The sequence below is a fragment of the Astyanax mexicanus genome, chromosome 12, assembly GCF_023375975.1.
Source record: "Astyanax mexicanus isolate ESR-SI-001 chromosome 12, AstMex3_surface, whole genome shotgun sequence".
NCBI lineage: Eukaryota > Metazoa > Chordata > Actinopteri > Characiformes > Acestrorhamphidae > Astyanax > Astyanax mexicanus.
The window spans coordinates 3389203-3411967 of NC_064419.1; the positions used below are offsets into that span (position 1 = coordinate 3389203).

Sequence of the window (22765 nt, forward strand, 5' to 3'; positions counted from 1 at the left end):
CTCTCTCTCTCAGACTCTGATGTGTATTCCTCCGGAGGGCGAGGCGGGTACGGAGGTTCCGGTGAAGGTGCTGAATTGTGATACGGTGACGCAGGTGAAGGATAAGCTGCTGGACGCTGTTTATAAAGGAATCCCGTATTCTCAGAGACCACAGGCTGACGATATGGATCTGGGTACGTGTGATCCAGAGAAAACAGCCTAATATCTGACTGTACTGTCACTTCAGCGTGCTGAAAATTGCCAATGATAGTAATTATTGATTACATGCTAGCTGGTGATTAGCTTTCTGTTCCATGTTTTAGCCCTCGTGGGTAATAGCTCTTGCTTAGCGCTTTTTTTTTTTACCAAAATAAATCTATTTGGGCTTATAAGAACCACAAGTCTTTTGAACGAACCAGCCTGCGTTTCCACCAGTTTTAGTGGAACCCTAAAAAAGTCACATCATACATCACCAACAGAGGGCGCTGCACACCGGCAATTAACCGAAACCACAAGACTATAATATATATCTATATTATTTATAAATAGATATTAAATGCTGTGTTTCTTCAGCAGACCACTGTGCACTCTTTCGGTACCCCTGTGAACGAACGTTTCTGGTTCCAGAACCTTCTTTTTTTTTGGTGGAAACATGATAAACAGTTTAAAATTAGGTTTGCGAATCAGAACGTGCCGGTTCCACGTCGGTGGAAAAGCGCCAACCGTGGTTCTGTATAGTCCCAAAACTAGAGAAATTGAACTGAAGTTGAGATAACCCATGGTAGTTATGTTATGTTTTAACTGGGGGTGGAGTCCATGTAAGTTTGGATTTTTTTTTTCCTTAATAATGAAGACCTTCTTTTAAAAAAATGCATTTTGTGTTTACTTGTGTTGTATTGGACTTATATTTAAATTTGGTTGATGATCTGAAATATTTAAGAGTGACAAACTTACAAAATGCAAAAGAATAAGAAATCATGAAGGCGGCAAACACTTTGTTTTACACCACTGTACAGCATTATTGTAATTAATGATGACCAATGATTGCAGTGGGGAGTTAGCATTGATCTCTTTGGTGTTGGTTTGGTTGGTTGGTTGGTTTGGTTGGTTTAATCAAGGTCTACAGTAGACCAGTGTTCAATGGCGTCTCTGTACCCAATCCTGTCTGTTCGTTTCTTGAACAGAATGGAGGCAGGGCCGCCTGACCAGAATCATCCTTCAGGACGAAGACGTCACCACGAAGATCGAGAGCGACTGGAAGAGGCTGAACACTCTGGCGCATTACCAGGTTAGACAACGATGAGCACTCAATAAGCTCAATAAGCCCACGGCCTCTCTCCGCGCGCCGCCGCCGCCGCCGGCTAATGGATGTGCCGAACAGCTCCTGAAAGACTCAGGAGCGAGCAGACCGGAGCGATGGATACAGATGTCTCTCATATTAGTTACTGATTCTCTTCTGCTCTCCTCCACGCAGGTGACAGATGGCTCCGTGGTGGCTCTGGTTCAGAAGCAAGTGTCTGCGTACAACATCGCCAACTCCTTCACGTTCACGCGCTCCCTCAGCCGATACGGTGCGCCACAGTGCTCTCTGATCCCCGTCCAGCTCACAAAACTGCTCACTGCCTCCTCCTTTTCTTTCTTCTCCTCTTTCTCTCTCTCCTTCTATTTCTCCCAGCCGCCATATGCTGTCTGAGGCACTTACGCCTCTTTTATACTGATCTAGGATCAGCTCGATTTGTTAAAATGCTTAGTTTATGCTACTGTTTACAAGAGACGGTCAGACTGGTCCCAGATCAGTGTGGAAGAGCCATTTGATTTTATACCCAATGCAATCACACTTGTCTTATTAATCCAATTTTACAAGTAAAGATACTATGAAATGCAGCATTAAAAAGTCACGACTAGAAACTGAATATATTCAGTTTCTCAGATTGGGATAAAGCTGTGTTATATTTCAAATCTTTTGAAAAAACTGTCTAAATCTTATTTTTTAAGACCTTAGAAGAAATTTCCTTATTTCTATAAAGAACTACGAGTGCACCTAAAATATTTAAAATCTCATTGAAAAGTTACTTTATTTCAGTAATTCATATCCAAAATGGCTTACAGCCAATGAAAACCCAAAGATCAGTGTCTCAGAAAAATAGAATATTATGAATAAATTGGTACTTTTGGCAGTGTCCTGCTGGAAAATGAAATCCATAGAATGAAATTTCCATAGAAGTTGACAACTTTTACGGAGATGCGGATTTCATTTTCCAGCAGGACTTGGCACACTGCCAAAAGTACCAATTTGTCTTTATTTGTCTATATTTATAATATTCTAATTATGTAAGACTTATGTCAGGCCTCACTCCAACTTAATAATAATAATCCATGATAATTCTCTCAATCGTCGCAATCCTTTTCACCCTCACTCCTCACAAGATAACACCTCACAACTTATAGTTGAGTTGTGAGCATTCCCAAGCCAAGACCCCGACGTTACACTTTATGATCAGTTTATATACTGTAATATAATTGCTCTGCCATTAAAGCAGATTTATATGAGACGTATTTTTTCTCCGATTTATATTTTTCTATTTATACGTCTGGTCTGGAGCTGGACTGACGTGCTGATGGGCTCGTTATCAGAGTTATTTAGCTCCACAAGCTGTGCTCTTACTTAATCCTCTGAACGGCGCCCAATTCTAACAGGCTCACGCTAAACCATCTGCTGGACAGAAGCTATTAAACTGTTCTCAATAAGAAAGGTCATTATTCTGTGCTTAATAATTCAGACGCTCTGGTACATGTTGTTTCCCTGAGACACGTTAACGCTCGGAGAAGAAGAAGCGCTCAATAAGTCTCCTGAAAAATGAAAACTGCAATACTAATCGAGACATTTCATTTCAGTCTGAAGGTACATTGAGTATTTGAGCAATCTGAGTAACAAACCCCTCTATTATCTGTTTTTATTTATATGATCGTTATGTATTATATATTTTATTTTGATGCAGAGAGCTTGTTAAGGACGTCCAGCAGTCCGGACAGCCTGCGGTCTCGAGCGCCCATGATCACCCCGGACCAGGAGACGGGCACCAAGCTGTGGCACCTGGTGAAAAATCACGAGCATGCGGATCAGCGCGAGGGCGACCGAGGCAGCAAGATGGTGTCTGAGATTTACCTCACGCGTCTCCTGGCAACTAAGGTATTCTACATACCTCACAGTACAGTATGTTCAACCAGAAACAGCAGCAATAAGGACAAGAACACTAGGGGTAGAAACGTGACTAGTCTATGTGCAATGCGTGTTACTGGAGGCTTCCACTAGAGGGCAGAGTGTAGAAAGGGCTTCGGGATTTACACAATATAAAAATAGCAAAGGGCTTCCGGATTTAAATGATGCAAACATGGCAACACTCGAGGAGATTAGCCGTTGGATAATTTTAAGGTCAAGGCCGTAAAAACGATGACAGCGGTCCCTAAGGTCGCTAAATCAAAGATGTTGTGAAAATGGGGAGTTTGTGTGGTTGGTACTGCTGGTTAGCGGCTACACTGCCCTTAGTGGTTTAGTAACACTTTATATTAAGTGGTGACTAACTAACATGAAATAATGCATTAGTTACCCTTAATAACCCATGAGGTAATACATTAACAATGCTTAGGTAAAGTTAAATAAACACGGAACGACTGCGTTAATTAATGTTACCTTTTACATTACAAGTGAATCATTTGTTAAGATGAACAATAAATCATACACTTTATTATCATATACTTTACTAATGTTGGGTAAACAAGTAACAACTGCATTAGTTAATAATCTTGTCATTTGTGTGCTTGTGTACTGCAGTTATGCGTGCGGTAATCGTTAAATATTAAGTAAATATATATATGTATATATATGTATATGTGTATATATGTGTATATATATATGTGTGTGTGTACATATATATATATATATGTGTGTATATATATGTGTGTGTGTGTATATATATATATATGTATATATATATATATAGTGTGTGGACTAACAGTATTTATAAATATTCTGTGTTGTGTTATCAGGGTACTCTACAGAAGTTTGTGGATGATCTGTTTGAGACGGTGTTCAGTACGGCTCACCGCGGCAGCGCCCTCCCTCTGGCCATCAAGTACATGTTTGACTTCCTGGACGAGCAGGCGGACAAGAGACAGATCAGTGACCCAGACGTGCGCCACACCTGGAAAAGCAACTGGTGAGTCTCTGCACGCTTTCACTTCCAGTTCACTTTCTGAAGAATATAGCGATGTTACCCGGTGCACTTTGCCGTCAGACTTTTTGATGTATGTAGTGAGTTTGTGGTATCATTTTTTTTCTCTGTATATATTATTACCCTCCTTCAATGGTCACCAGAAACTAGGGGTCCTGACCGTTCAAAAAAAAAAAAAAAAAAAAGTGTGAAAGGAGGGTAATAAACAACTGTAAGCGACTCCTTTTAAGGGTGGTCATAATATTTTGATAAGACTTTTCAACTATTTAAAACTACACTTTATAGCAGTATGATAGGAATGTCATGTGGTGTCTATAAAGTGCAGCCCCAACATTACAGGCAATTTGCATTTTGTTTACCAACACTCTTATTTAAGAATACAAACTGTTAAACTTGGTGTAGGTAGTATTAACGACTCCGGATGTCTTTCCTCTCTCATCTCTCCTGCAGCTTGCCCCTGCGGTTCTGGGTGAACGTGATAAAGAACCCGCAGTTTGTGTTCGACATTCATAAGAGCAGCATTACAGACGCGTGTCTGTCAGTAGTGGCTCAGACCTTCATGGACTCGTGCTCGACGTCAGAGCATCGCCTGGGCAAAGACTCGCCCTCCAACAAACTACTTTACGCTAAAGACATCCCCAACTACAAGAGCTGGGTGGAGAGGTAGGAAAGGGCACACTTTACACGTGCATTTCTGGACAAGCTAAAGGATACCAAAGAACTGTAGTTCAAAAGAGAAGTCTTAGGTAGTTCCACCAAAATTGTCCCAAAAATAACTTTGTTTTAAAGGTTGTGCATAAATTAACCAATAAACTTTCAATACAAGTCGTCCTCACCATTCATTCTATATTTAATTGATGTTGCCATTGGACATTGTCCTGACATTGAATTCAGGCACATTTAGAAGACGTTTGTTGGTTACTTAACAGTACCTACACCCATTTGCCCAGAGTATTAATGCAAACTGTCGTCACCACTCCATGTTTAATTGACGTTGCAATTGAACATTGTCCTGACATTGAATCCTGCCACATTCAGAAGACGTTTGGCCTTATGGTTGTATGTATTGTTAAGTAACCAACAAAGAATCAACACAAGCTATCATCACTATTCTATGTTTGATTGACATTGCACCCTGACACGTTTGTGAAACGTTTGGGCTTATGGTTGTGGGTATTTGTTAAGTAACCAACAAAGTATCAGTACAAGCCGTCGTGACCATTCTATGTTTAACTGATGTTGCCATTGGACATTGTTCCATGGTTTAAGGTATTGTTAAGTAATCAACAAAAAAATCTGTTTCAACTGTAGTCACTGTTCTTCGTCGCACTGACGTGGGTACAAGACATTGTCCTGACATTGAATCCTGACACATTGAGAAGACGTTTGGCCTTATGGTTGTAGGTATTGTTAATTAACCAACAAAGTATGAACGCAAGATGTCATCACTGTTTTATGTTTATTTGATGTTGCCATTGGACATTTTCCTTACTTTAAAGCCTGACACATTTAGAAGACGTTTGTTGGTTACTTACGATACCTACACCCATGTGCCCAGAGTATTATTAATGCAAGCTGTTGTCACCTTTCTATGTTTAATTGACGTTGCAATTGGACGATGCAATTGTTAAAAATCAGTGTCAACTGAAGAACACTATTCTTCATCAAACTGACATGGGTACAAGACATTGTCCTGATGTTAAATTCAAGCACTTTTGGGAGACATCAGGTCTTGTGGGTGATTTTTTTTTTCCAAAATCACCAACAAAATTTCAACTACAGATAACACGCTCATGTGGGCCATGTAATGATGGGACCAATTTGGAAAGCCCAACTGGATCCCAGTAACAGCATATTGTACTGTATAATCTCAATCAGAGCCAAAAAACACTGAAACCCACCTGGAACCCACGTGAGCCCTACGTGAGAATGTTGTTTAAGGGACATTAAGTTAAGTAAGGGACATTACGCTGTAAATCACACCAGCAGTAGCCTTGTGGGGGACTTGAACCCATGTCCTTGTTTGTGATAGACACATTTTTGACTCCTGAGGAAACCACTGCTCATTTTTTTTACAGAACGAGCCACAAAAACCCCTTTTTATATTAGTATCCGCTGAGCTGTGCTGTAAACAGACACTACCGCTCAACAATCGCAATGAGCGCGTGTTTGATTTTCGCATGCTGGCAAATTCACATTGATTGCTGGTAATAAGTGGAGTATTGATCTCGCGCTCTTGTGTGTGTGTGTGTGTTTTTCTTCCAGGTACTACAGAGACATCAGCAAGATGCCCAGTATCAGCGATCAAGACATGGACGCCTATCTGGTGGAGCAGTCTCGTCTCCATGGCAGCGAGTTCAATACGCTGAGCGCGCTCAATGAGCTCTATTTTTACATCAACAAGTACAAAGAGGAGGTGGGCTCTGAAACAAGCTTGCGCCATTCACACACTGTTCGTTTGCACTTTTACACCCATTTCGCACCGCTCTCGCGCCGCGTTCTTCCATTTCGCTAATGGGTTAAGATGTAATACTCTTGAATTTCGCGGAAAGCAATAAAGAACAGAAAGAAAGTAGAAAATTCACAAAAACGCAGAGGAACACTTTAATTAGCCTGTTTTGGTTTGTTTTTCCCAGCAGGCAACAGGCAACGGACGTCAGACTGATGCCAAATAGATGTTGGAGTCTTAACATAGTGCAGATGTTGCATTTTAGTTTTAAAAATATATATTTTTTTATTAAATACCTGTAAAACAAAAAACGAAAAAAATGCTACAACATTACACAGATGTTGAATTTTGGTTGGATGGAAATCAAAGTTCTACCAAAAACATTGGGTTGACATTAAACACTAATGCAAGAAGTAAAAAAAAAAAACAAATCATTGGCTTCACATAAAGGTCCAACATCAGTCAGATGTCAAATTTTAGTTGGAAATCAAAGTCACATCCGTCAAAAAGGCTATAAGGCATACTTACAGCGTTATACAGGTGATTTTTGAGTGAAGTTTCTCCAGCACTGAAGCTGGAGCATTATTAGCATTAGCCGCTAACCGTGCTAAGTGCTAGAACTTTCAACATTCAGAGCTAAGTATATCAGACTGTAGCCTGCATGGTTATCATGTTAAAACAAGCTACGTTGGACAAACCTCTAGCTGATAACAACCTGGGTTAGCGGAATACTCAGGGTTCCTCAGTGTAGCTCAATTTGGGCGGCATTTACTAGCACTAACCGTGGCTAGCGCTGCTGCTAACCAAGCTAAAATACGTTTTTCGTTTTTAAGCAGAGAAAATCTGTGTAGATTAAAATCCAGCGCTCATTTGACTTTTTACTTAGGTGGCGAGACTTAGTTAGGCTGAGTTAGAAGGTAAACATGGCGACACCCCTGTTCCTTACTAGTGTCGCTTAAAATGCGCCTTTTAATCAAGTGTGCACCTTAAGCCAGGCGGACACTGTGCGATTTTTGTAATCGGATGCGTTCTGGAGAGCTCACACTGCACGTTTGAATCGTTTGTTGTGTATGAACAACGCCTGCGATTCATCTGCACATCACTGTACGGTCCGACTGACCTGCTGCGACGAGGGAGCTTACACTGCACGTCTAAACGCAGCCCGTAGGCGGAGCTTTCTTTGCGTACAAACTCTCGCTTCAACACAACATGTCGCCTTGCAAAAGAAAGTGCTTAGCTTTGCTTATTTGTGCCCTGTTGTGCGCTGAACGTCCACGGAAGAGACGTACATGGACTCGCAGGTGGCTGAGGCGACGTGGACTCTACGTGGTCCGTTTTACAGAAGGAGAGCGCATAGAAAAATGACTGCGCGTCAGGCTGCGAAAGAAACACCAGCAGCTTAAATAAAATAAAATAATTTTATTTTTTATTCTGTTTATTGTTTATGTAAAAACTGGTTTTTACTGGTATTCACACTGGATAGGGACCCTCATTTACAGTGCCGCTGAGCATTAACAGTTTAAAAGGGATTAAAAAAATATATTAAAAATAGAAATAAAAACTGACATTTATTATAGACGAATAAAATATATACGTAAAAAAGGAAAAAGAGGACCTTTTAAAAAGATCATAAAAATTGACATAAGGTAAAAAATGTATATCTTATGAAGATATATATTTAATGATTTGATTAATAAAAGAAGAAAAATAATTAAAATTAATAAATAAAAAAACAGCTCACCAAAACCTCAAACTATTCTTTATATTTGACAATATTTACTTACAGGTCCTTTGCTTGTACTTACAGGCCCTTACTTATTTTTATTCAACTGAACTTTTATATTATCTGTAGCCTCGCGCTGAATTCAGCTCCGCACAGTGTCCGTCTGGCTTTATAGACTGTAAAATACGAAGACCTAAGTCCTTGACATCACCACAACCTACATCTGACTAGAAATAGCAACGTCTGCATTATGATGTTGGTGGTCATGCTGCACGTTTTCCAGTTGATTATTATGGTTTGCGTCTTTGATCTCCTGCAAATGGGTAGGGTTTTTTTTTTGGATGGATGGATGGATGGATGGATGGATAGATGGATGTGGGGGATGGGTGCATTGTTAAAGTTGCATAAGGAGGTTCATGAATTGCAAATGACAAATTTTATGACTAACATTATTGGGTCCATTTTGATGCTCCATGTCTTATGAGATTACTCTTCACATTCATCCTGAGACCCCAAAACGCTCAACGTCTCAACAAAACGCTCGGTGGCCAGAAAGCTTAGTATGGAATATTGAATTAGTACATGTGTGTTTGAGTCTTTTAGCTAATGGCTCTTCTTCTTCTCTCTGTGTCTCTGTCTCTCGGTAGATCCTGACGGCTCTGGACAGGGACGGGTACTGCCGCAAACACAAACTGAGACACAAACTGGAACAAGCCATTAACCTGATGTCAGGCAGCAGCTGAGAGTGGTGGACTGATGAACCAGGAAGGGGAGGAGATGGTGGGGGACAGGAGAGGACAGGAGACGAGAGGAGAGGAGACGGGATTGGCTGGACGGCTCTGAGGAGGAACTCACCAGCGCTGGGAATGGCGTCGTCCGCTGCTATCGCTGGGAAAAGAAGCTGAGATGAGCTCTGAGAGACACTGGACAATCAAACCTCGCAACGGAACCACAGCACAGAAAAACCACCAAGCCCAATAACTCTCCCAGACCACGACCTGTGCAGCCAAAAGAGCCCTGACTTCATCACCTTCGTCATCATCATTGCCTTCATCATCGTCTGGATCTGCCTCTCTTTTCTTATTTCATTCTTTCCGTCTCTAATTCCCGTCTCTACTTTCTACTCCTCATTCTGGCCTTTTTTCCAGTGCCACTCATATAAATACAAGCAAACTGCCGTATCAAAAAAAAAAAAAAAAACAAGTCAAAAAACAAACAAAATAAAAATTCTGAACTTTTGGACGCGGACAACTGTGGATCACTGAGATACATTCCAATGAAAAACGAAAAAAAAAAAAAAAAACAACAACAGGCGAAACCGTTTCCTTTTGCCTTGGAAAAACTCAACCGTAAAGCTAAATTGTGAAGCTAGTGCCATGGATCGAAACATGTATACTGACTTTGTACTCTGGGAAAAAAAAGCAGAATTGATGAAGCAGTAACCTTAGTAAAAGTTGCAAAACAAAACGGACAGAAGAAACGATTAAAAAAAAAACGTGTTAAAACATTAAAACAAGTGACAGTCGCGAGCTGGTGAAAAGGATGCATTCATGAGGGGAGGCCCTGTGGGTGGAAAGTCTTAGAAAGGGTCAAAAACATCGAGTGAGGGGAAAAAAAGGAAAAGTGAAAAGAGAAAAGTGGGAAAAAAAGTGATTTCAAGGGCCTCTTCCTCCTCCTCTTCCTCTTCCTCTGAGAAAGAGGAACAACTGCATCCAGCGGGAATGGGAAATGTTGGAGTCAAGCTAGGAAGAGCAGGAGCCACTTCCTCCTCGAGTCAAGTGAAAACATAAAAAATAATAAATAAATCGCCATAGACCGAAAAAGCGCCTTTTTTCTCTCTATCTTTCTTTAATTTCTTTTAATACTTCTCTGTTCTCGTTTTTTTTATTTTATTCTCTCGAGAAAAAAAAAATCTGGGGCCAAAGGGACCTGGCCCTCTATCAAGACGTGCGGATCAGTGTCCTTCAAAGCTTGCCTTTTTATTTTATTTTATTTTATTTTATTCTGTTTCGTCCGGACTTTGAACTAAACAGCCTTGAGCTTGGCCACTTTTATTCATTTATTTTATTTTATTTTTTATTTTTTTTACTTTCCTTCCTTGATATTGTACCCCCTACCTTGATCCTTCTTGATTTAGATTTTTTTTGTAAACCACTGTGTTACTGTGAGGATTGTTGAGGGTTATGAGGATTTGAGGAGTGTTAACTCAAAAAAAAAAAAAAAAAAAACAAGATTTGTGGTCCTTTCCTGTTTTCCTGTTTCCGCTAAATTTGGAAGTTTAACAGGAAGTGTTGTACTTTGATAACGAAAAAAAAAAAGAAGAAACAAGCAAACAAAAAACAAAAACATGCATCCTGATGTAATAGATCCATCCATCAAGAGCAATAAGTCGAGTTCAGAACGGAAGCCATGAGTCAAAAATTCCTACGTGTTCCCACGATTTGCCATTTCCCAAACGCGATTATTCACGTCCAATTTCCACGTTATTCGTCGTTCGCTCATGTAAATATCCTCTCTTTTTATTTTATTTTTATTTTTTCTTTCCTTTTCCTGTGTATCTCAACCAATGTCAGAATTGAACGTACGGTATGTAAAGGTTAAAAAGGAAAAAAACAAAAAAACACCAAGCACAATAAGGAAATATGGGATTTCGATGGGAAACGAAAGGAGGAAAACGAGCCGTTGTTGAAATTTTTGATTTTCGGTTTGTTCTTTTCTGGTTTCCCGTTTTCTTCAGAGCTCCTCTCCTCGGTCGTCCCCTTAAACCTTATCGCTAATCCCCCCCCTGAGCTCCGAGCTCGATCTGAATTTCGAGATTGTGTCAGTTCTTTCTGAATTTTTGCAAACATATTAAGGCCTTAAGTCATCCGTCCTCTTTATCCGAGGAATGCTGTCCTCTCTTTTTTCCTCCCTTTTTTTTTATTTGTATTTTTATAGACATTTTTTTTTTAACGAAAGCTTTTCCCATGCTGCTCTCTCTCTTTCTCGCTTTCTGGTTTTGGAGCAGCAATGGCTGGAAAATCTGGCAAATCTGGCAAATTGATGGTTAATAACTGGTTAACCTCTTAACAAGCCTCGGCCTCTAAAGATGATACAAGTATAGATGATTTAAAAAAAAAAAAAAAAAATTGCAGTAAAATTTTAAAGTTATTTACATTCTGAAAACTTTAAGAGCTTTAGAGACTGATACAGATACAGGACACTTAAAAAAAGCTGCCTGTTCACTCTCAGTGTAGTCACTAAATTAATTGATTTTAAAAGGAAGTTGATGAAAAGCGCTAGTTTTATGATTTTTATTCATTATATTTTTAAAAAGATGCAGATTTACTTCAGGAGTTAGGAGTTTTTTTTAGTTTCAGTAACATTTATTATTAAACATGCAACCTTTATATGTAATTCTTGAATAGAAATCCTCAAGATATACAGCTCTGGGGAAAATAAATAAATAAATAAATAAGAGACCACTTAAAAATGATGGGTTTGTGATTTTACCAAATATAAAAAAACCTCTGGAATATAATCAAGAGGAAGATGGATGATCACAAACCATCAAACCACCAAACTGAACTGCTTACATTTTTGTACCAGGAGTAAAGCAGCATAAAGTTATCCAAAAGCAGTGTGTAAGACTGGTGGAGGAGAACATGATGCCAAGATGCATGAAAACTGTGAATAAAAACCAGAGATATTCCACCAAATATTGATTTCTGAACTCTTAAAACTTTATGAATATGAACTTGTTTTCTTTGCATTATTTGAGGTCGGAAAGCTCTGCATCTTTTTTAGACATTTCTCATTTTCTGTAAATAAATGCTCTAAATGAGAATATTTTATTTGTAATTTGGGATCTGTGATCTGTGAAACGGATTCTCAGAGCGGTAGGTGTGTAATATTTTAAGCACAAATTTGCTGAATTGCTGAGAAAAATGCTGGCTTGTTAAGGGGTTAACCCAAGACAGAGTAAGACATGGTATTTGATACATGGGAAGAGAGGAAGTCGCTATACGTACATTTTTTGCAGGGTTTTTTTTTTTTTTTGCTCGACACAATCCCGCCCTTTTTCCCGCCTCGATCGAGTATTTATTGTGCTTTCTTAATTTATTGTGTTATTTATTTTCACAATTCAAAAGAATGTACACTGTTTTTTTTTACTGTACAGTATTGATTGATTTAAGCATATCTCTGCGTGTCTTTGCCAAAAGCAAAAAAAGCATAAAACTAACAAGCTCTCTAACTAAACCCCGTCTGTATTTTGCCCATATTAGCACAGGAATTTAGGATATTTCTGAATATTTTCCTAAGCTGGTCGAGGCCTGAACCTCTGGGGATCAAAAAAAAAATACTAATACTAATAATAATAATAAGCTTTTGGTTTTCTGCAGCTTCAGTATTTGTTTAAAAATTCAGATTTAGAATGAAGTGTCCACTTCACTTCCAGACCGAGCACAAAGGAAAGACGCTCGCTCTGTAAATCAGACATCAGCTGGGAGTTGGAGTCTAGACCAGTGTCCTTGCGAGCGATAGGCAAATCTGTGTGGACCTGATTAATTATGCTTTGAGTTCAGATAGTCAAGGACGTTCACCGCTGTGGATGGGATGGCCATGGGAAGTGTGTGTGCGCGCGTGTGTGTGTGTGTGTGTGAGCTCTGTGATGGCCTTTATCTAAAATGAAATCCTGCGTTGGATGTTTGGATGAAGCTTGGATGATGATGATGATGCTATAAAGTGGATAGTGGACTGAATATTCTATTGTAGCTTTCTATTGTTGGTTCTCGCGCTCCGAAAACTAATAAAAAATGGTTCCTTCTTAAAGATGCTCCTTTAAAGGGGTTCTACGTGCATCGAAGAACCATATTTGGCTTGCTAAAGAACCTTTATAGTATGTTCTTTTATTTTTTCATACATTTTAAGAGCTAAGAGCATCTTTGTTGAACAAACAAAAATAAAATTAATTAAATTAGTTCTAGAAATAATCCTAACATTTGGAATAGAACATTTACAGTATGGATTTGCTTAAAGAACCATTTGGTTTCCGAAACAGGGATTAATATTTAGATTCAGGTTAGGTTTTATCCCTGTTCATGTGAGAGCTTGTTTATTTACCATTATATTTTTTAGACTGATCCTAAATATTTTGTTCTTGGCATGAATTAGAGCATAAATCCGGCCCATTATAATCCACGATAGCTTTATATAAAATAAAAATAGCATTAAAAACTCTCAGGCTCTGGCAGAAAATCAAACAAACAATCTCTAGCAATGAATGTACGATTTTTGATCAAATTGAACATAATAGAGCAGGGGTGTCCAAACTTTTTTTGTTCTACGCTAAAATTTCTCAACGCTACTCCTCCTACAGTTTTCGAGCTAGAACCACCAAACTTCACAGGATGGTAGAACTCATAGCCGTGGAGTGTGCTTGTGCTTTTTCTAAGAGATCGGAGAACCAGGGTTCTAGCACGGTTCCGTCAAAGTCACTTTTTTCCCCCATAGACTTCCATTCACACTTTTTCAAACTGCTGTAAAAGTCAAAATTTTCAAGCTAGAACCATGAAATTCACAAGACATACAGAACTTGCAGAGACGTTTCAGACGATATGCTGATCTCACCGATACGATTTACGGTTTTCGTAAAATTATCGTACAAACTTTCCCCATAGGAATGAATGGGCGGAATGTTGGCCATCTCACACACACCAGCCGATCCTGCGCACGGCCCCCCTCTCTGCCCTGCTCCTCAGTACTGTATCTGTATGGAGAAGAGACTGCTGAACACAACCCACACCAGAACCTATACAACACTACACACACCCCACACCACACACACACACACACTCCACACACACACACACACACCACACACACCTCACTCCAAACCACACACCCCCCACCCTTTACACACTCCACACCCCATGCACTCCACACCACACACTCCACACACCACACCACACACCACACCACACTCTCTACACACCACACCACACTCTCTACACACCACACCACAAACACTCCACACCTGATACACACAACTCACCCCACACATACTCCACACCACATTCCAAACACTCCACACCACACACACACACACACCTCACTCCAAACCACACCCCCCCCACCCTTTACACACTCCACACCCCATGCACTCCACACACCACACCACAAACACTCCACAACAGACACACTCCACACCTGATACACACAACTCACCCCACACTCCACAACCCACTCCACACCCCACACACTCCACACCACACACACACTACACAACTTAGTAACTATTTGACAAGCCAACTTAAAGTTCGTTCACGAACTTTGCCTTTTCTAGTTCCTGATTAGTTTCATTTTTCTGCACTAGAAATGCGCACTCTCCACTTTTAGACTCTTTGACCCGTTTCTGACACCTAGCGTTCAAACTTTGAATCTCACATTATAAAATCCTGCTTAACAGCGGGCCAACTTTCATTCTATTTCTAAAATACCTTGCGGGCCGCTCCAAAAAAGGAAACGGGCCGCAAATGGCCCGCGGGCCGTAGTTTGGACACCTCTGTAAAAAAGGTTTCTTTGAGAGTTCGTCTGGTTTAACGTGGTCCATCAAGAACACAAACTCAACAAACTGCCCAAATATGGCAAAAACTGATCAAAATGATTGAATGTAACTCAGACCTGCCTTCATATTATATTACTTCCAGCTGATGATAGAGAGAACGCTGTATCTGAGAATGATGATAATGCAAAGTTCTCTGAGTAAAGACTAGGCCTGTCCTGATGATATTTTTTTTGAATACACGTATTGATACACGTATTGCCATTGTATTGCGATAGACAATACTATTGGAGTTTCAAGACCATTTTATCCTACTAATATAATAGCTTAACAATGCAATTATTACCCATCATCCAAAGCTTTTATCCAACGCGGGGTTAACATACCGGCAACCAGGCTCATCCAACATTGCAGAAGCAAAATTAGCTTGCCGTCAACTGGGCTCATCCAACATTGCCAATACAGGGTTAACATGCTGGCAATCATGCTTATCCAGCATCGCTAACATGGCGCTAATATGTAAATTACCCAACGTTGCCAACACAGGGTTAACTTAGTGGCAAATGGGCTCGTCCAGCATGGCCGATGAAGCGTTTGTATGCCTGCAACCAAGCTAATCCAACTTTGCTAATGTGTTGTTAACATGCTGGCAACCCGGCTCATACAACTTTGCAGAAACAGCATTAGCTTGCCGGTAACCGGGCTCATCCAACATCACTAACGTGGTGTTAATATATCAGCAACTGGAATCATCTAATGTTGCTAATACAGGGTTAACATAGTGGCAAATGGGCTTGTCCAGCATTGCCAATTAAGAGTTTGCATGCCTGCAACCATGCTCAACCAACATCAGTAACGTGGTGTTAGCATGCCTGCAACTGGGCTCATCCAACTTTGCTAATGTGCCGTTAACATGCTGGCAACCCGGCTCATACAACTTTCGAGAAACACCATTAGCTTGCCGGCAACCGGGCTCATCCAACATCACTAACGTGGTGTTAATGTGTCATTATTATGCTGGCAACTGGGCCAACTTTGCAAATATAGGATTAACATGGTGGCAACAAGGCTTATCCAACATCGCTAGAAAAGTGTTAACATGCCTGCAACTGGACTCATCCAACATTGCTTATGTAGCATTATTATGTCAGCGACCGAGCATCCCAGCAGTGTTAATAATGCAGTGGGCATTACATGATTGGCTCAAATATTGGCAAAGTTTATTTATATGTAAAGCAAAATTGAACAAAAATTATTGAGGTCAGCCAAAAAATAGGGAGGTCACATCCCTATATTGTACGATAAATCGCTAAGGAATGTATTGTCACAGACCTAGATCCAGTGGGTAAACCTCCTCTACAGTGGAGGATCAGGATCGATGGGAAGCGAAAGGCGCCAGAATCACTTTATTCCGAACTAGTTGTGGAATTTCTGAGGGCGAGATGTTTTGAAGTAAATGTGGAGCTCATTAACATTTTAAAAAAAGCTGCAGGATCGTAATTAAGGACTATCCTTTTGAACATTTGTTTGTTGTGTGTTTTGCGGGGGAAAGGAAACGGGGTCAGCAGCTCGCGCTGAATCTGGGTCTGCCGTACAGTTTCACGCTCTTGCAACACGAAACAAGATGCCTCAAAATCCTCAAATCACTAAAATCACTAAATCACTAAAATCACTAAATCACCATCAACACAGAGTCACCGTGCAGCAGGTACATCACTATGGGGGACCAAAACTGACAAAATTTAAAATAAATAAATAAAAATGTGAGTAAATCACTCAGTAAAAGTAATATGGTGATTAAAACAGTAAAAAAAATACATATACATAAAAATAAATATCTTAATTTATTAACTTTTTTTTATGTATTATTGATCTAGGGTATTTGTCATTGATCAACCAATAGGAATGCTAAGAGACACTGTGATATCATTGCTGGACGGCCCCTTCATTATCATATAAGGACAAGGAAAAACATAAATAAATAAATCTGGAAAAAAAAATGAATGCAGAAATGAAATAAAAAAAATAGTTATAAATATAAATGTATTAGGATATTTATTTTTATGTATGTCTTTATTTGTATATTAATAATAATAATTTTATACCGTTTTAATCACCATATTTTACTTTTATTGATTGATTTACATACGTTTTTATTTATTTCTTCACTTTTTTTTTTTTTTTAAGGAGTTTTAGCAATTTTGCTCCTCCATGCATCCCGGCCACAATTCAGGAAACACCACTCTGTTCTAAACACAGACTAATCTAATCCTAGAATCTACACCAAAAAATAGAAAAGAGAGATCTAAAGACGTATATTATCGTTATTAATTATTATTATTATTATTTTTATTAATAGTATTTAGCACCTCTTGGTTGAAACCACATCATATAATAAAGGTTTACATCAGATTTTTCGTAACTGTGAGTAAAGCCAAACGTACTGTTGGGAACTGGGGGGAGGGGGTTGGGGGAGGGGTTTGTTGGGGGGGGGGGGGGGGATGTCCTTCTCCAGGTCGCATTCGCACTGCCTGTAAGAAACTTTTCTTATCGAGAAGCGCAATTGTTTTCTTTTTCTTTATTTTTTTTGTTTTTCTTCTTCTTCTTCTCTTTACAGAGTCTTAATGAAAGAGATGCTCGTTGGTTGGTTCGTTCACTGGTTCGTTTGCCTCGGCTGATAGCCATATTATCAGAATCGCCTGTTCAGCTTTCCGCAGCAGAAGTGAAAGCCGTGTTGAGACGCTTACAGTCTGTAATAAAGTGATAAAAACAGCATACTATTAAAAGCACCTGTACTTGTGAGGACGAGAGGAGTGAGTGAGTGGGGGGAAAAATAAATCGTGGTGTTTTTCAGTAGAATCGGTAGAAGAATATGTCTGTTTTTGATCCATAACTACATTTCAGTCAGTGTTCTAGTTCTAAAAAAAAAAAAAAAAAAAAAAAGGAAGAAAAAAAATACATTTTGTCTCAGATGAATTAATTCTAATTTATTTGTCGGTTTTGTCTGTTTATCTCAAATGTTTTAATCAATTATATCGTAACAGACTTGTTTACAGTTTCAAAGATATATGGAGTTTATTAACAATGTGTCTGGAGAGGAAGTAGCTTTGTGTCTGACTGGCTGAACGAATGAATGATTGATTGATTGATTGATTGATTGAATGTCTGATTGATTGTTTGAATGAATGAATGACTGATTTGAGTAATGGATGACTGCTTTGCCTAGTCCTTAATTCTATATAAATATATAAATATATTTTGTATAATTATTGGTTCCAAATGTTTTCTTTTAAATTATTAATTTTTTTTTTGCTTTTGTTTTTTTTTTAGTTCTGATTAATTGTTTTATATTTTCCTTTGTTTCTCAGTCTGAAGGAATTGTAGGAATACTCTGTTCAACGCTGGCTGCAATGAAGTGTTTTGTATATTTGCACTTTTTTTTACTCAGTCCGCAAGGTTTTTCGGAAGATTGGATTCAAACGACAAGCATGGTGTTCTTTATTTTATTGTTTTGTTTCGTTTTTCTTTGGTTTTGCTAATTAAAGATATGTGGATGATGCTGTATATTTGAATGTTTCTTTGTATATGTTAATCATCTGCAAGGACTATTTTCTCTCAACAGATTGATGTTTTCATTCAAATAAAAACAAGTGACTCAGTGAAAAGTGGCCGTAATGAAGCGAGATCAGATGGAGTTGCGTACGTGTCGAGACTTTGCTTAGCAGTGTTTAATCGCTGCAGTAATTCAGATAAAAATGTGAAAATCATATTCTCATATATTTTATAGATGTATTACACACAGAGTGATCTATTTTAAGCGTTTACTTCTTTTATTGTTGATTATTTAATGGCTTACAGCCAATTAAAACCCAAAAATCAGTATCTCAGAAAATTTGAATATTTTATAAGACCTCTTTTTGGCATTTTTAGCAGTGTGGACAGTACGCCAAATCCTGCTGGAAAATGAAATCCACATCCTCATAAAAGTTGTCAGTAGCAGAGGGAAGCGTGAAGTGCTGTAAGGAAAAATCTTACAGCACTTCATGCTTCTTCCCTCTGCTGACAAATTTCATTTTTTTATATAAAATTACACTTATAAAATTCAGTTTTTCATTTTACTGTGTATAGGTTTATGTTTGAGTAAAAAGAACATTGTTGTTTAATTCTGTGAACTACAGACAACATTTCTCCCAAATTTCAATTAAAAATATCATTTAGAGCATTTATTTGCAGAAAATGATGAAAATATAATGTCAAAACAATGAAAATGGTACATTTGTCTTTGACCTCAAATGCAAATAAAGCAAGCTAATATTCATTTAGAACAATCCTAAATGTTTTTAGAGTTTAGAAATCAATATTTGGTGGAATAACACTTATTTTAAATCACAGCTTCTTCGCATGTTCTCCTCCACCACTCTTACACACTGCTTTTGGTTGAATTTATGCCATTTTGTTTTTAGAAATGATCATAACTAGTTATACTGAACATGAAACATTTCATTTAAGCTTCTGAAGTGTTTGAAACAGACCTATAGAAGCAAAGAAAACTACACTTTTAAAACGAACACATTCACGCACTGTTCAGTGATGCACTGTTCAGTATGCGTCACTCATACTTAACAATAGGCTCTTTTGGGTTCAGTATGAAGATAGTAAAAGACAAAAATTGGGGCTGGAAATCATTTTCTTATTTATTTTTAAACTGCTAAAATATTTGTCAAGCATTGTTAAGCGAACGTAACATTTAATATCATTAGTTTACTATCAAAACTGGACCTATAAATATGTAAAAAGATTGGTTTGAACTTTCGTACCAATTACAGGAAGCTGAGCGGGCGTTCCTCAACAACGGCAGCAGAAGAAGAAAAATAACCAACTACTACTGACTGCAGCCTGCAGGAAGGCGGAGTTAGACGTCCAGCGCCTCCAGTCCCGCCCACTTTGTCCACGCCACGCCTCGTCAGTCTCGCAAGCTTGTAGTGTAACACAGTATTCAAGCCGGACGACGCGGAACATTATATTTAAAGTCCGCTAACTGCCCTGTACATTGTTTACGTCCGTTCAGAGGCGGAGCTAAAACATGATGCTGACAAAGTGGGCGGGACTGGACGTCCAACTCCGCCTTCCTGCAGGCTGCAGTCAGTACCCTTTTAAAATAACCGGAAAAGCAGAAAAATGAGCGTCAAGTTAAGGAAAACGTGATGATGAAAGGATGTAGGAGTATCACGCAAAGGTCTTTGGTGCGCTCCCAAAACTGCAGTGTGAAAACAAAAATAAGCAGAAAAATATATACAATGTAGCAAAAACACAAACCTTGGTTCAGACCACGGTCCGGACTTTCAGGTGTGAAAAAAGCACCCTAAGAGACCTGCTTAAATTTTAAGCGTTATTACAGAAAGCTAGTACAGCTTCATTCTGTATTTAGGTCTATTTTGGCTGTTATGCTGTTTTAACATCATCTTTTTGAGGCGGTAGCATCGCTCAGCATTTTAGGGCAGAAATATTGCTAGAGACAGAATTATCCACAGGAGTGTGGATGGGGTGTTAGACTGCAGCGTTTCCAGCCTGTGATTGACAGTGTTTAGAGTCCTGCAGAGCTGCGGAGGCTCAGCGAGGCCCTACAGTGCAGCAGTGCGAGTCCCTGCAGTCGACAGTGGAGGAGCCGAGATAAGACTGAAAGATGCTGAGAGTTTCCTTCAGGGATGCATTAGGCCCGGTTCCTCCACAGCGGGGACAAGGAACCACACACACACACTCACAATAACTGCTCGATTCATGCTCACAAACATCATCTTATTACCACAATACTTAACTATTCAGTTAAAATCTTCAACATTCGACTTTAAGATATAACATGAGTGAAAAACAGTTTGTCTAAAAGTTTGGAGACACTTTCATGTCCCATGTTTCTTCTGAAATCAGGAGTAATAATTCATATTTGGTTAGACTGTATTAATCCACAAGAGTATCCATGTGAAAACTGGACTCAAACTAGTATTAAAAAAAAAGCTACAAAAACGTACAAACTTATTAGTGTGATCAAGTGTATGTAGGTGATTAAGAAACCGGTTCCTCACCAATGGTAACTGTTTATTGTCAATTTTAAGGATTTTAAGGTACAAATTAAATGGAGGTATCTAGTATTCATAGACACCCAACGAATACCCTATGGTACCTATTTATGGTTTATTAAGGTACAAATTATGTTTTAAAGCTGTGTAAGATCAAGTTTTGAAGACCTGCTGTTTGAACACAGTGGAAAATCATGCTTCATGCTGTGTTTAGGTCTATGTTGGCCGTTATGCTGCTTTCTGAGAAATATGCCATCATACTTTTTAAGGTTTTAGCATCTTTTTTAGGGATAAAATGTTCAGCATTTAAGATGCTATAACATTAATGCTCTTGTGGATTAATATAATCAAATTCTCACACCAAAGTAAAGACTGAACAAAGAAAAGTGACAAAAAACCTGATCAGGAGCTTGACAAGGAGTTTGTTTGGTATCTAGAGTGCATAGACACCCAACAAATACCCAAATGGTAGCTTTTTATGATCTTATCAATATATAAATTATGTTTTTTTAAGTCTGTATAAGATCGAGTTTTGAAGACTTGCTGTTTGAACACAGTGGAAAATCATGCTTCATGCTGTATTTAGGTCTATGTTGGCCATTATGCTATTTCTTGAGGAATATACCATCATTACTTATATTATACTTATATTAAAAAACTACAAGAGCCTGATCAGGAGTTTATTTGGTTTCTAGTACACAGACACCCAACGAATACCATATGGTAGCTTTTTTTTTTTTGCTATTTTGGTCCTATTTATGGTTTATTATGGTACAAACTATGTTTTGAGGCTGTGTAAGATCGACTTTTGAAGACCTGCTGTTTAAACAAAGTAGAAAAGGTTTTTGCACCTTCTATAGGGATACACTCAAACTTGTATTAAAAAAAGCTACAAAAAACCTGATCAGGAGCCTGATCGGGAGTTTATTTGGTATCTAGGGGTACATAAACACCCAACAAATACCATATGGTTCCTGTTTATTATCATATTTAAGGTTTATTAAAGGTACAAATTTAGGTTTTGAGGCTCTGTAAGATCAGTTTAAACAGTGAAAGTTCATGTTTTATGCTGTATTTAGGTCTATGTTAGCCATTATATTGTTTTTTTTTTTTTTTGAGGAATATGAGAATTAGATTGTATTTATCCACAAGGGTTTGAGAGTGAGGTTTCAGAGCTCATCCAAACCGTACTGGGTGGAGCACCCATTGGTCACCAAAGCCTGACGTTCAGCTGCTCAAGAGTGGCAGAACGGACCAATAAGAAAAAGGGCGTCTGAATACTGTTGGACACAAAGTGGGGATAATAAGGATAATATCTATAATAACATTCTATTATTAGAGGTTTAAAATGATGTGTCTTGAAACCAGCTGGTCTATTATTTTGTAATCACTGGTATTTATGTACCTGATTGGCCACCTACTGCCACAATTACCAGTGATTACAAAATCCACGACCTGAAACTGGAGTTGAGGCTCAGATCTAAAGAAAAAATCAAACAGTAGAGTAGAAATATTTGATGTATTATTCACATTGTAGTAACTTGGGGGAAATTATGATTATGATATTAACCCTTTGAACTCTTAAGTTGTTTTGGTGTGTTTTTTCTCTTCATTTTTGTCAGTTCTCTCTATTTCAGGTCTTATAACACAGTAATTATATCAGACACATGCCCTGATCTCTTTTACTCCAGAAGACATACGGCTTGTTTTGTTTTTTTGTTTTTTGTTTTTACTTATTTTGGAATTTATAGACTTTTAAATATA

At 38.6% G+C, this 22765-nt stretch overlaps 1 protein-coding gene across 1 annotated transcript in view; it reads left to right on the forward strand.

Moving 5' to 3' along the window:
• plxna3 (plexin A3) overlaps positions 1-10581 on the forward strand; it is a 281769-nt gene extending 271188 nt beyond the window's left edge. The window contains exons 25-32 of the mRNA XM_049486209.1: positions 14-173; positions 1164-1267; positions 1454-1550; positions 2979-3169; positions 4027-4196; positions 4662-4874; positions 6477-6627; positions 9031-10581. Of these exons, the coding sequence (XP_049342166.1) occupies positions 14-173; positions 1164-1267; positions 1454-1550; positions 2979-3169; positions 4027-4196; positions 4662-4874; positions 6477-6627; positions 9031-9126 (1182 nt within the window). The 3' untranslated portion in view covers positions 9127-10581. The remainder of the gene's footprint in view (positions 1-13; positions 174-1163; positions 1268-1453; positions 1551-2978; positions 3170-4026; positions 4197-4661; positions 4875-6476; positions 6628-9030) is intronic.
• Positions 10582-22765: the final 12184 nt, after the last annotated feature.